This window comes from Notechis scutatus, chromosome 3 (genome assembly GCF_049901735.1).
Source record: "Notechis scutatus isolate UNSWTSFEM ecotype Mainland chromosome 3, rNotScu1.2, whole genome shotgun sequence".
NCBI classification, from domain to species: Eukaryota; Metazoa; Chordata; class Lepidosauria; order Squamata; family Elapidae; genus Notechis; species Notechis scutatus.
The window spans coordinates 2908273-2920990 of NC_142011.1; the positions used below are offsets into that span (position 1 = coordinate 2908273).

Here is a 12718-nt window from a genome sequence, read left to right on the forward strand (position 1 = left end):
GATAGATAGATAGATAACAGATAGATAGATAGATAGATAGATAGATAGATAGATAGACAGACAGATAGACAGACAGACAGACAGACAGACAGATAGATAGATAGATAGATAGATAGATAGATAGATAGATAGATAGATAGATAGATAGGCATAGATAGATAGAGAGAGAGAGAGAGAGAGGGAGGAGGAGGGAGGGAGGGAGGGAGGAGAGAGAGAGAGAGAGAGAGAGAGAGAGAGAGAGAGAGAGAGAATACTTTATTGGCCAAGTGTGATTGGACACACAAGGAATTTGTCTTGGTGTAAATACTCTCAGTATACATAAAAGAAAAGATATATTCATCAGGAGTCGAGAATCATAAGGTATGACACTTAATGATAGTCATAGGGTACAACAAGCAATCAAATCATACTAGGAAACAGTCAATATAAATCGTAATTATACAAGCGACAAAGTTACAATCATACAGTCACAAGTGGGAGGGGATGGGTGATAAGGAGTGATGAGAAGATTAATAGTAATAGTAATGCAGACTTTGTAAATAATTTGACAGTGTTGGGGGAATTATTTGTTTAGCAGAGTGATGGCATTTGGAGAAAAACTCTCCTTGTGTCTAGTTGTTCTGGTGTGCAGTGCCCTGTAGTGTCGTTTTGAGGGAAGGAGTTGAAACAGATTTATGTCCAGGATGTGAAGTGTCTGTAGATATTTTCACAGCCCTCTTTTTGACTGGTGCAGGATACAGGTCCTCCATGGAAGGCAGGTTGGTAGCCATTGTTTTTTCTGCAGTCCCAATTCCTCTCTGAATTCTGTGTCTCTCCTGTTGGGTTGCAGAGCCAAACCAGACAGAGGTGCAGATGACAGACTCCATCATCCCTCTGTGGAACTGGATCAGCAGCTCCTTTTGGGCACTTTGAGCTTCCTGAGTCGGCGCAGAAAGAACATTCAGTGCCCCACTACTTCTGACAGCGAGAACAACCAACCGATGGAACAGTTTGCTCTTGGAAGTTATGGACGTGCCACCACTTGAGACTTTCAAGAAAAGGTTGGACTCCCATCTGTCAGAAATAGTGTAGGGTGTCCTGCAGAGGATTGGACTAGATGACCTACAAGGTCCCCTCCAACTCTGATTACCTGTTATCTGTTACTTACCTTTGGATAGTTGTAGCCAGGCCTCGCACACCCCGACACCTGCCTTGCTGGCCCATTCCTTCTGCAGCCGGCAAGGCTGGCCAGGCTTTCCTGAAGGCCTCTGGAGCTGATGGCAAAGCTCAGGATCGATCCAGAGCTCAGTTATGGGATGCAGAGGCCTTCAGGAAAGTTGCCAGCCGCAGAAGAAGAAGTTCCTGAAGGCCTCTGACAGCGAAAAGGAGGCCGGGGGCAATGCATGCAAGTGAGGTTAGTCAGTGGATGACATCCCCCGAAAATAAGACCCGGTGCCTTGTTTTGGTGGCAAAATAAATTATAAGACAGGGTCTTATTTTTGGGGAAACGTGGTAGGGATTTGTCACCTGCAATTCCCAGGCATAGATGAAACCCGACTCATCGAAGCTTCTTTAGGGAGGGAGGAAACGCACGACCACCTTGGGGGGGGGGGAAGCCCAGAGTCAGCAGGTTAGAAAGGAGAACAGGGCTCCTCGACTTATGACTGAAATCGAGTCCAACATTTCCGCTGCTGAGCAAGACAATCGCTAAGTGAGTTTGGTCCCGTTTTACAACCTTTCAGGGCCACTGCCGTTCAGGGAATCCGCTGCAGTTGTTAAATTAGCAACCTGGTTGTTAAGTGAATCGGGCTTCCCCGTTGGCTTTGCTTGCTGGAAGGTCGCAAAAGACCCCCGGAGGCATATTGCAACCGTCATAAATACGAGTTGGTTGCCAAGCATCCTAATTTTGATCACGTGACCACGGGGATGCAGCGACGGTCATAAAGTGTGAAAAATGGCAGTAAGTCACTTTTTTCAGTGCCATTCTGGCTTTGAAAACCAGGCATCTCCAACCTTGGCAACTTTAAGCCTGGTGGACTTCAACTCCTAGAATCCCCAGCCAGCTTTGCAAACTTCAACTTCCAGAATCCCCAGCCAGCTTTGCAAACTTCAACTCCCAGAATCCCCAGCCAGCTTTGCAAACTTCAACTCCCAGAATCCCCCAGCCAGCTTTGCAAACTTCAACTCCCAGAATCCCCAGCCAGCTTTGCAAACTTCAACTCCCAGAATACTCCAGATAGCTTTGCGAACTTCAACTCCCAGAATCCCTCAGCTAGCTTTGCAGACTTCAACTCCCAGAATCCCCCAGCCAGCTTTGTGGACTTCAACTCCCAGAATTCCCCAGCCAACTTTGCGGACTTCAACTCCCAGAATTCCCCAGCCAGCTTTGTGGACTTCAACTCCCAGAATCCCCCAACCAGCTTTACGGACTTCAACTCCCAGAATTCCCCAGCCAGCTTTGTGGACTTCAACTCCCAGAATTCCCCAATTCTGGGGGTTAAAGTCCACCAGGCTTAAAGTTGCCAAGAATGGAGACCCCATGCACTAAACGATTGTAAATTGAGCACTATCTGAATAGGTTGAAGTCCTTTCACTTTGTATTATCTTTGACTATTGTTAAAATCGCTAATAAAAAGTATTTTTTTAAAAAAATGATGCTGAAGAACCGATGGGATTACAATGCAATGCAATGAAAAGCAAATATTTTCATTCATACCACCAGCAGAAACCAAGATAAAAGCAACAAAGAGGATTAGGGGACTGGAATTGGGTAGGTCGACTTTAATGAAGAGAAGGACCAGGGGAGACATGATAGCAATGCTCCAATAATTGAGGGGCTGCCCCAAAGAAGGGGGGGCGGTTTAAGCTATTTCCCAAAGCCTCTGAAGACAAAATAGGAAGCAATGGATGGCAACTAACCAAGGAGAGAAGCAACCTGGAATTAAGACGAAAATGCCTATCAATGAGGACAATCAACCAGTGGAACAACTTGCCTCTGGAAATTATAGTTACTCCAACGCTGGAAGTTTTTAAGAAGAGATTGGACAATGATGTGTCTGAAATGGGATAAGGGTTTCCTGTCTAAGCAGGGGGTTGGACTAGAAGACCTCTAAGGTCCCATCCAACTCTGTTATTCTATTCTACAAAAGTGCTCCTAACACTGAATTGCCAACTATCGGGCTGGCACAGGGCTGCATAATTTGCTGGATTATCTGCAAGATTATCTTTCTAGACCAGGGTTTCTCCACTTCGACCATCTCTGGGAATTGAAGTCCACACCTCTTCAAAGTTGTCCAAGTTGAGAAACAGGGCCACGGGCTCCAATTCCATCCCTGCATTTATTTTGGCTAAGTAAATAATTCGGGGAAATAAAAAATTTGTTCCCAGACTGTTTTCTGCTCGGATGTAAAAAAAAAAAAGCTAATTTTGCGAAACGCCGGAAGCCCCTTGCAACAGTCACCTCCATACCCCCAGGTGGCAATTCTTGCTTGACCCCCACCTGGGTGGCTTTGGCTGCCAGGTGTCCAAGGGGAACCCACCCACCCCCACTTCCATCCTCCCGCTCATTTGGCAGCCAGCCTAGCCTCTTCCCTGAATTGCAGAAAAGTTACTTCCTTCTCCCGATGCAAATTGCTCGGGGCTGGTGGCTTCGATGCAAATCCGAGGATGATACGGGTGCTAAGTTTAGAATTTGATTTGGGGGAGGGGGGAAGGACGGAGGAGGAAAAGGGGGAACCATCTTTTCTTTTGAACAGGAGGCGTTGAAGCACCGGCACGAAGGATTTGCGCCATATGAGCCCCGGTGGCACGGCGGTCGAAGCGCAGTACTGCAGGGTACTTGTGCCGACTGCTGGCTGCCTGCAATTTGGCAGTTCGAATCTCACCAGGCTCAAGGTTGACTCGTCCTTCCGTCCTTCCGAGGTGGGTAAAATGAGGGCCCAGATTGTTGGGGCAAGAGGCTGACTCTAAACTGCTTAGAGAGGGCTGTAAAGCACTGTGAAAGCGGCATATAAGTCTAAGTGCTATTGCTTCCTTCCTTCCTTCTCCTATTCTCCCTCCTTCCCTCTTTCCTTCTTCCCCATTCTCCTTCCTCCCTCCCTTCTTGCTGTCTTTCTTTCCTTCCTTTTTTTCACTGTCTTTTTCCTTCCTTCCCTTTCTCTTCCTCCCTCCCTCCCTCTGTCCTTCCTTTCTCACTCTCTCTCTTCTTTCTTTTTATCTCCTTTCTTTCTTTTTTATGCCCTCTCTTCCCTCCCTCCCTCCCTCCCTCCCTCCCTCCCTCCCCCTCCCTTCCTTCCTTCCTTCCTTCCTTCCTTCCTTCCTTCCTTCCTTCTTTGTTCTCACAGTGGTTGATAATGCAATACTGCAGGCTAATTCACTACTCGCTGTCAGTGGTTTGATCCTGACTGGCTCAAGGTTGACTCAGCCTTCCATCCTTCCGAGGTGGGTAAAATGACGACTCAGATTGTCAGAGGCCGACTCTGTAAACCGCTTAGAGAGGGCTGTAAAAGCACTATAAAGCAGTATAAAGCAGGAGGGGCTATGAGAGGATGCCTTTTGTGGATTTTAGTTCTGCGTTTAACACAATTCTTCTACATTGACTACTAGTGTCTAAACTTCTGGACCTTGCACTTTCTAATTCAATCTGCCTTTGGATTATGGATTTCCTGTCTGGCCGCTCACAGAGGGTCAGATTAGGTAATCATACCTCTTCAGGCCTTATTCTGAACACTGGTACACCACAGGGTTGCATGTTGAGTCCCTTACTCTACACTCTTTATGTGCATGACTGCATTCCCGCTCACACTAGTAGTACTATTGCTAAATTTGCAGATGATACAACAGTGGTGGGACTGCTTACCGAGATGAGGTGGACTGGGTGCGCACCTGTGTAGGGTTTGCCAATTGCACAGTGGCCAATAGGAAAGCACTCCAGAGGGTGAATGTCATTGCCCAGAAGATCATGGGTTGCCCTCTCCCCTCTTTGGAAGAGCTTCATAGCTCCCGCTGCCTTAAGAAAGTTCAAAACATTCTCAAAGATCCATCTCATCCTGGGTGTTAAGTTCGGAGAGTAATGGAGACCAGACATCTGACCAGTGACTTCAGCTCTTTATTAACAGTAAATAGAACAGAACAGAGCAAGGCTATGGGCAGCAGTAACCCTTTTATAGGGTTGGCTGCTACCCTATTAACCAATAATAGTGCATAAGGTCCAAACCAATAACCAATAGGAAGTGTCCTAAGTGTGGCCAATCAGGGCTTTTATGAACCAATCCTTGTTCGCTGTTCAAGGACCAATCAAATGTGCAGGCTTCCAAAACCTACTTTGCATTTGGGTTTATTTACTTTATTCATTCACAACACCCCTCCCCCTTGGGTTCCGTTTGAGGGGAGCTGTAACAAAATCTTCAAGATAGACAGGCCGTTTGGTCTGTCTGGATGATTTCCGTGGCTCCACCGGGTTTGTTCTCAAGTCCGGTTCCGGTGGAGCGTTTGGATGATCTTTATTAAGTTCCGTTTCGCTGCACGGTGATTCCGTGCTGCTTCCGTTGTTATTGTCTCCGCCAATCAGTGTTTCTTCGGGGTTACGCAGTTCGGTTTCCCCCATGTTCAAGTCCCATGGAATAGTCAACTCCCTCCCCGCTTCAATTCCCCGGTACTTCGCTGGGCCGTAGGTTTTCCGTTGGCCTGCTATCCGTCATATCGAAGTCAATTTCCTCGATATTTCCTCCCCCCTCAGTTGGTGAACCCGGGGAGCCATGGGCGCTGGGTAGTAATCTCGAACGGAGTTGGTCTATGTGGCGTTTCCACACCCTCCCATCGTCTGTTAGCAGGCGGTAAGATTTAGGCCCAGTGAGGTGGGTAACGGTTGCGGGTATCCATAAAGGGTCGCCGGAGAAGTTTTTGGCAAAGATTAAATCGCCTACCTTAAATTCCCGGCATTTGCTGCTGGAGCCGAAAGGTTTTTCGGTGCGTATGCGGGTGGAGCCGGTCGAGGTGCGATCGTAGTTTCCGCCCCATAAGAAGTTCGGCGGGCGTTTGTTGGTAACGCTGTGGGCGTGATGTGCTGCAATAATAAAATCCGATTGATTTTCTCATCGATGTTTCCGAATTCCATTTTGTGGAGGGTCTTTTTTACAAACTGTACCATGCGCTCTGCACGCCCGTTCGCCGCAGGGTGCGCGGGCGAAGTCAGCGCATGGCGGATGCCCCGTCAGCAAGATATTGTTCAAATGGTAATGCTGTGAACTGTGGGCGTTATCCGAGACGAGGACGTCCGGAAAACCATGTGTGGCAAATAACCTGTTTAATTTTTGATAACTGAGTCCGTTGTAGTTGTGCTCATTCGATGGATCTCGAGCCAATTTGAATAGGCATCGACTGTAATAAGGAAAGTGTGCCTTTTGTAGGCCCCGCAAAGTCAATATGGATATGGGACCATGGTCCTCTCGGAGTTTCCCATTCGGTTGGGCTTGCTTTAGGTGGGGCGTTGCTGACGCCTTGGCAACGTTGACAAGTAGCGACCCAGGCCTCGATTCTTTTGTCGATTCCCGCCACCAGGCGTAGCTTCGCGAAGTGCTTTCATCCGCACGATGCCCGGATGTCCGTCGTGCAATACCGCTAAAACAGTTCGTTGCAGTTTGCTCGGGATTACGACTCTATCGCCCCACAAGATGCAGCCCTTTTGAGAAAACAGTTCGGTTTGGCGTGCTTTAAACGGCGCCCATTCAGGTGATAGCTGGTCTGTTGGCCACCCATGCTCAACCCAGCGTAGGAGGTGTTGCAGGACCGGATCTCGTTTTGTCTCGAGAGCAATGTCTCTCGCCGTCAATGGCGGCGCGTGTAGAGTCTCAATTTGCAACGTTGTGATGGTAGGGGCTGGATCTTCAACTGATTCTGGAAGTGGTGTTCTGCTCAATGCATCAGCGTGGAGAATTGATTTCCCCGGCGGTGTTGCAAGGTGTAATTGTACGCCGCCAAGAATTCAGACCAGCGGGTCATTCTGGGGGACAATATATACGGGGTTGGTTTATTACCCGCAATAATCCCCAGTAGTGGTTTATGATCAGTAATTATTGTAAACGCACGCCCATACACATACTCATGAAACCTTTTAACTGCCGCCACAATAGCTAAAGCTTCTTTATCCAGCTGACTATAATTTCTTTCGGCTTTAGCTAAAGTTCGTGAAAAAAATGCGACGGGAGCTTCTGCTCCGTTCGTAATACGTGGGCCAGGATTGCTCCAACCCCAAAAGGTGAGGCGTCACAAGTAATAGTTAACGGCAGAGTCTCGTTGTACTGCATAAGTACAGAATCAGAAGTTAGCAATTTCTTTACTTGTTGGAAAGCGTTTTGTTCACGTTGTCCCCAAACCCACGTTGCTTTTTTGTCTAAGAGTCTATGTAATGGTTCAGCTACGGTTGCTTTATTGGGTAAAAAGACGTTATAAAAATTGATAAGTCCAAGGAACGCCTGTAGATCTGCCTTGTTCCTTGGAGTGGTGGCCTTCTTAATTGCCTTTAATTTGTCCTCAGTGGGATGGATTCCTTGACTGTCCAGGAGGTATCCCAAAACTCCACCCTTTTGGTACATAACTGGCATTTATTTTTTTAACTTTGAGGCCTCAGTTTTGGAACCTTTGTAACACTATGCGGAGTCGTTTTTCTAGAATGTCTCTGTTCGGGCGGCGATGAGCACATCGTCGAAATACGGTACGACCCCTCTTATTCCTTTCCATTAAGCTCTGAAAAATTCCTGGAGCGACGCTCACCCCGAACTGGAGCCGGTTGCATTTAAATGCGCCCCTATGCGTGACGATAGTTTGCGCCTCCACGGTGGCCGGGTCTACAGGCAATTGTTGATATGCCTGGGCTAGGTCTAGTTTAGCGAAAACTTTCCCGCCACCCAGGAATGGAGCAGGTGTTGCACTACCGGCACTGGATACGCACTTTGCTGAAGTGCGTGGTTTAAGGTGGCCCGGTAGTCTCCGCAAATTCTCAGTGACCCATCAGGCTTGATAGGTGTCACTATTGGTTTCCCATCGGGCGTGGTCGGTGGGTTCCAGCATGCCCTGTTCTATTAGCTTATCGAGTTGTTCATCGATTTTAGGTTTCAGGGCGAACGGCACCCGACGCGGCTTAAGGCGGATGGGTGCTACCTCGGGTTCAAGTTAAATGAGATCGGGGTCCCCTTGTACTTGCCTAGTCCGTTCGCGAAACGTCTTGGAATTCTTGCATGAGGGCTTCCTCCCAATCGTTGCTCTCGGCACGGTGGACTCCGGCTACTGTGATTCGAAGAGGTCTGAACCATTGAAGGCCTAAAAGACTAGGCCGGTCGCGGTCCACGACAGTCAGTGGCAGTGCGACGGTGCGGTCCTTGAAAGAGACCTGGAATCGGCGGGACCCGACAACGGGAATTCGGTTACCCTGGTAATCTTTGAGGATAACCCTTTGAGGGTTTAGGTCTTGGCGGCGAATTGTTGGAATGAGCTGTTGAAGCATCTTCCAGGACACCATCGAGAGGGATGATCCTGAGTCCACCTCCATTACACAAGGTTTGTTTTCGATAGCGACCTCTACTCGGATTTTCCCGGCATCAAGGGATGTAGCGTGGCCTATGGTAATTGTTTGGTGGGTCTCTTCCCGCCTGGTTTCTTCACGCCTGGTGGAAGTGGTGGACGGTTTGTTTCTGTAGGAGTGGCTTCCCCATTGGTGATTCAGCTTGTCTCGGGGTGTGCCGAAGAATCCTGAAGACTGGTATTCGGCCTGTCGGGGTTTGGAGTTTTGTTTGCTTCTGCAAACCTTTGCGATGTGACCTCTTTTCCCATAACGCAGCAGAGTGCGTCGAGGAATTTGCAGCTGGATCGGGGTGATTCGCCCCACATCCTGCACAAGGTCGAGATGAGGGTTGTGTGAACTGGTCTCGTTCCGTTCGGAGTCGGTTGACCTCTTCCTGATCGCTTTCTGATGGGGATTCTAGGTCCTCGTGGTGAGTCGATACCGGGTGTCTCTCTGAGCGAGGCGAGGTATCTTTGGCGAGTTGACGTAGCGGTGCGTTGGTGCGGCGCATTCGGGCTGCCGACTTTTTGGTCGCCTCCGCTGCAGTGGCTTCTTTGAGGGCATCGGTGAGGCTGATGTCCCCCTTAGCCATAATTTTGCTCTGGATTGTGCCGTCTTCTAGGCCCAGAACCAGGCGGTCTCGGAGGGCTTCTTCTAAATCAGAGAATCTGCAGAGGCCTCCAAGGTTGCGGAGGTCTGCGATGTAGTTGGCAAGGCTTTCACCTTTCCGTTGGTCCCTCTGGTAATATTCGTGTCTTCTGACTAAGGTTGGCACGGTGGGCGCGTAGTGAGCCCGTAGCAAAGGCTCAAGGACGTCCCAGTCCATCGCTTTTACTTCGGCTGGCTTGGCAAGTGATTTTGCCATTTTAAACACGGTAGGCCCGCAATGGGTTAGAAATATAGCTCTTTTTTTGCTGGTTGTAGCATCTTTCAAATTGTTGGTCTCCAGAAACATCTGGAACCAATCCATGTATGACTCCCAGTCTTCGGTTTCTGGGTTGAATGGAGCGGGTGGTACGGCACCGCTGGCCATGTTGCCGTTGATGGTGCGTGTTCGACCACGTGCTCTGTATGTTGCTCTGTAGATCAGTCAGCTCTTTGGTCTCCGGATCCCACCCTCGTCGCCAGTGTTAAGTTCGGAGAGTAATGGAGACCAGACATCTGACCAATGACTTCAACTCTTTATTAACAGTAAATAGAACAGAACAGAGCAAGGCTATGGGCAGCAGTAACCCTTTTATAGGGTTGGCTGCTACCCTATTAACCAATAATAGTGCATAAGGTCCAAACCAATAACCAATAGGAAGTGTCCTAAGTGTGGCCAATCAGGGGCTTTTATGAACCAATCCTTGTTCGCTGTTCAAGGACCAATCAAATGTGCAGGCTTCCAAAACCTACTTTGCATTTGGGTTTATTTACTTTATTCATTCACAACACTGGGTATCTTTTTTTTTTTGAACTATTATCATCGGGCAGACGGTACAGGATAATAAAAACAAGGACAAATAGGCTGAAAAACAGCTTCTATCCCAGGGCAGTAAATCCATTGAATTCTACTATATAGTGCAGTGTTGCTACTGGTGTCGTGGGTTTCCGGTCCAATGTGTGAAGGGTGAAGGATGTGCGTTTGTGTTTATTTTCATGGTCACGATGTGCACTGAAGATGGTGTTTGGTTTCATTGTACGAGGTGCAAGGACAATAAAGTAACCTAAAACTATATCAGTCTAAGTGCTATTGTTACCTTCCTTCTTTCTTCCCTCCCTCCTTCTTTCTAAAGGTGGACTCAGCCTTCCGTCCTTCCGAGGTGGGTCAAATGAGGACCCAGACTGTTGGGGGAAGGAGGCTGACTCTGTAAACCACTTAGAGAGGGCTGGAAAAGCAGTGTGAAGTGGTATATAATAAGTCTAAGTGCTATTGCTACCTTCTTGCCTTTCATATTCCCTCTCTCCTTCCTTCCTTCTTTCTAAAGGTTGACTCAGCCTTCCATCCTTCCAAGGTGGGTAAAATGAGGACACAGATTGTTGGGGGCAAGAGGTTGACTCTGTAAACTGCATAGAGAGGGCTGAAAAGCACCGTGAAGTGGTATATAAATCTAAGTGCTATTGCTACCTTCCTACCTTTCACATTACTTTCCTCCCTCCCTCCCTTCCTTCCTTCCTTCCTTCCTTCCTTCCTTCCTTCCTTCCTTCCTCTCTCTTTCTTTCCTTCCTTCTTTCTAAAGGTTGACTCAGCCTTCTATCCTTCCGAGGTGGGTAAAATGAGGACACAGATTGTTGGGGGACAGAGGCTGACTTTGTAAACCACTTAGAGAGGGGTCCTTCCTTCCTTCTTCCTTCCTTCCTTCCTTCCTTCTTCCTTCCTTCCTTCCTTCCTTCCTTCCTTCCTTCCTTCCTTCCTTCCTTCCTTCCTTCCCTTCCTTCCTTCCTTCCTTCCTTCCCTTCCTTCCTTCCTTCCTTCCTTCCTTCCCACTCCCTTCTAGCAATGGTGATATTCCCTAGTTATTAAATGAAATGTCTGCAAGAAAACAACCAAGCTCAGAGAGCTCCAAGTACCCCATAGTCCCTTCCCTTTCCTTCCTTCCTTCCTTCCTTCCTTCCTTCCTTCCTTCCTTCCTTCCTTCCTTCCTTCCTTCTTTTCTTCCCTCCTTCCCTCCCTCCCTCCCTCCCTCCCTCCTTCCAAGGGGAATAAAACAAGGACCCTGATTGTTGGGGGACAGAGGCTGACTCTGTAAACCGCTTAGAGAGGGCTGCAAAGCACTGTGAAGTGGTATATAAGTCTAAGGGCACTGCTATTGCTATTTGATCCTAAAAACTGACTGGTTACTAGGACTGTGGATCTCTGTGCGAACAGATGGAAGAATCACAGGGAGAGAAAAAAAAAGAAATAACAGAGTTGGAAGGGACCTTGGAGGTCTTCTAGTCCAACCCCCCCCCCCCCCATGCTCAAGCAGGAGACACCTAAACCCTTCTGGACATACAGCTGTCCAAATCTCTTCCTTGAGAGCCATTTTCCTGCTACGATTGCTAAATGAATCCCTGCAGTCGTGAAATTAGTAACCTGGTCGTTAAGTGAATCCGGCTTCCTCCATTGACCTTGCCTGGTCAGAAGGTTGTAAAAGGAGACACACACACCCCCTTCCAGGACCATCATAAGCATGAGTCAAGTTGTGCCAAGCGCCTGAATTTTGACCCCACGGCCCTGAGGAATGCTGCAACGGTCGTAAGTGTGAAAACTGGTCCGAAACTGCCTTTTCTCAGTGCCGTCGTAACTTCAGTCACTAAATGAATGGTCGTAAGTCGGGGACTACCTGCCTTGAAGATTGAATTGATTGACAAGAGGCCTCCTCCACCTGCAGTGGGCTTGCACTTCATACAGTACAGGGAGTCCTCGACTTATGAACACAACCAAGGGCCAAAATTCCCCTTGCCAAGCAAGCTTGTTGTTCATGTGAGTCTTTGCCCCCATTTTATGACCTTTCTTGCCCTCATCGTTAAACGAATCACTGCAGTTGTTCAGTGACTCATGCCACGGTTAAACGAATCCAGCTCCTCCCCCCCACCCAATTGACTATGCTTGTCCGAAGGTCGCAAAAGGGTCCTCGGGGGACACTGCGACCGTCATAAATGTGTTGTCAGTTGTCCGAATTTTGATCACGTGGACCAAGGGGTTGTAAGTGTGGAAAAACGCCCCTAAGTCCCTTTTTTTCAGTGCCATTGTAATTTCGAACGGTCGCTAAACGAAACTGGACTTACCTGTAATAATTCCGGGCAAAACGGTTGCCAGAGGCTCTTCTAAAAACAAGGAAGGGATTTTCCAACCTTGGCCACTTTAAGCCTGGTGGCTTTGCTGGCTGGGGAATTCTGGGAGTTGAAGTCTGCTAGGCTTAAAGTCGGATAGGGAATTCTGGGAGTTGAAGACTGCCAGGTTTAAAGTTGCCGAGGTTGAGGACCCCTGTTCTTAAAGGCCCTCTCTGCTAATCTCCCCAACTAGACAACTTTGCAAAAGGGGGTGTGTGTGTGTGTGGGTGTGTGTGTCTCACACAAAAATCCTTGGACCTCAGCCCATTTCACAGGTGTGCCAAGCGCTCGGCCTCTTGGTTTCGACTTGTCTGCAATGGGTTGCGGGATTTATTTAATCTGAAATCATGCCCAGCTTTCAGCCAACGCCTTCCCGGTGCAACG

The 12718-nt window shown here is 48.3% G+C and overlaps 1 protein-coding gene and 1 long non-coding RNA gene across 2 annotated transcripts in view; one reads left to right on the forward strand and one right to left on the reverse strand.

Annotated features, from left to right (window-relative positions):
• HCK (HCK proto-oncogene, Src family tyrosine kinase) overlaps positions 1-3309 on the reverse strand; it is a 60938-nt gene extending 57629 nt beyond the window's left edge. Inside the window, exon 1 of the mRNA XM_087959025.1 lies at positions 3259-3309. Coding sequence (XP_087815151.1) covers positions 3259-3309 — 51 coding nt within the window. The remainder of the gene's footprint in view (positions 1-3258) is intronic.
• Positions 3310-3762: 453 nt separating this feature from the next.
• Positions 3763-12718, forward strand: part of LOC148131055 (uncharacterized) — a 65386-nt gene continuing 56430 nt past the window's right edge. The window contains exons 1-2 of the long non-coding RNA XR_015749092.1: positions 3763-3900; positions 4323-4419. This is a non-coding gene — a long non-coding RNA (uncharacterized LOC148131055). The remainder of the gene's footprint in view (positions 3901-4322; positions 4420-12718) is intronic.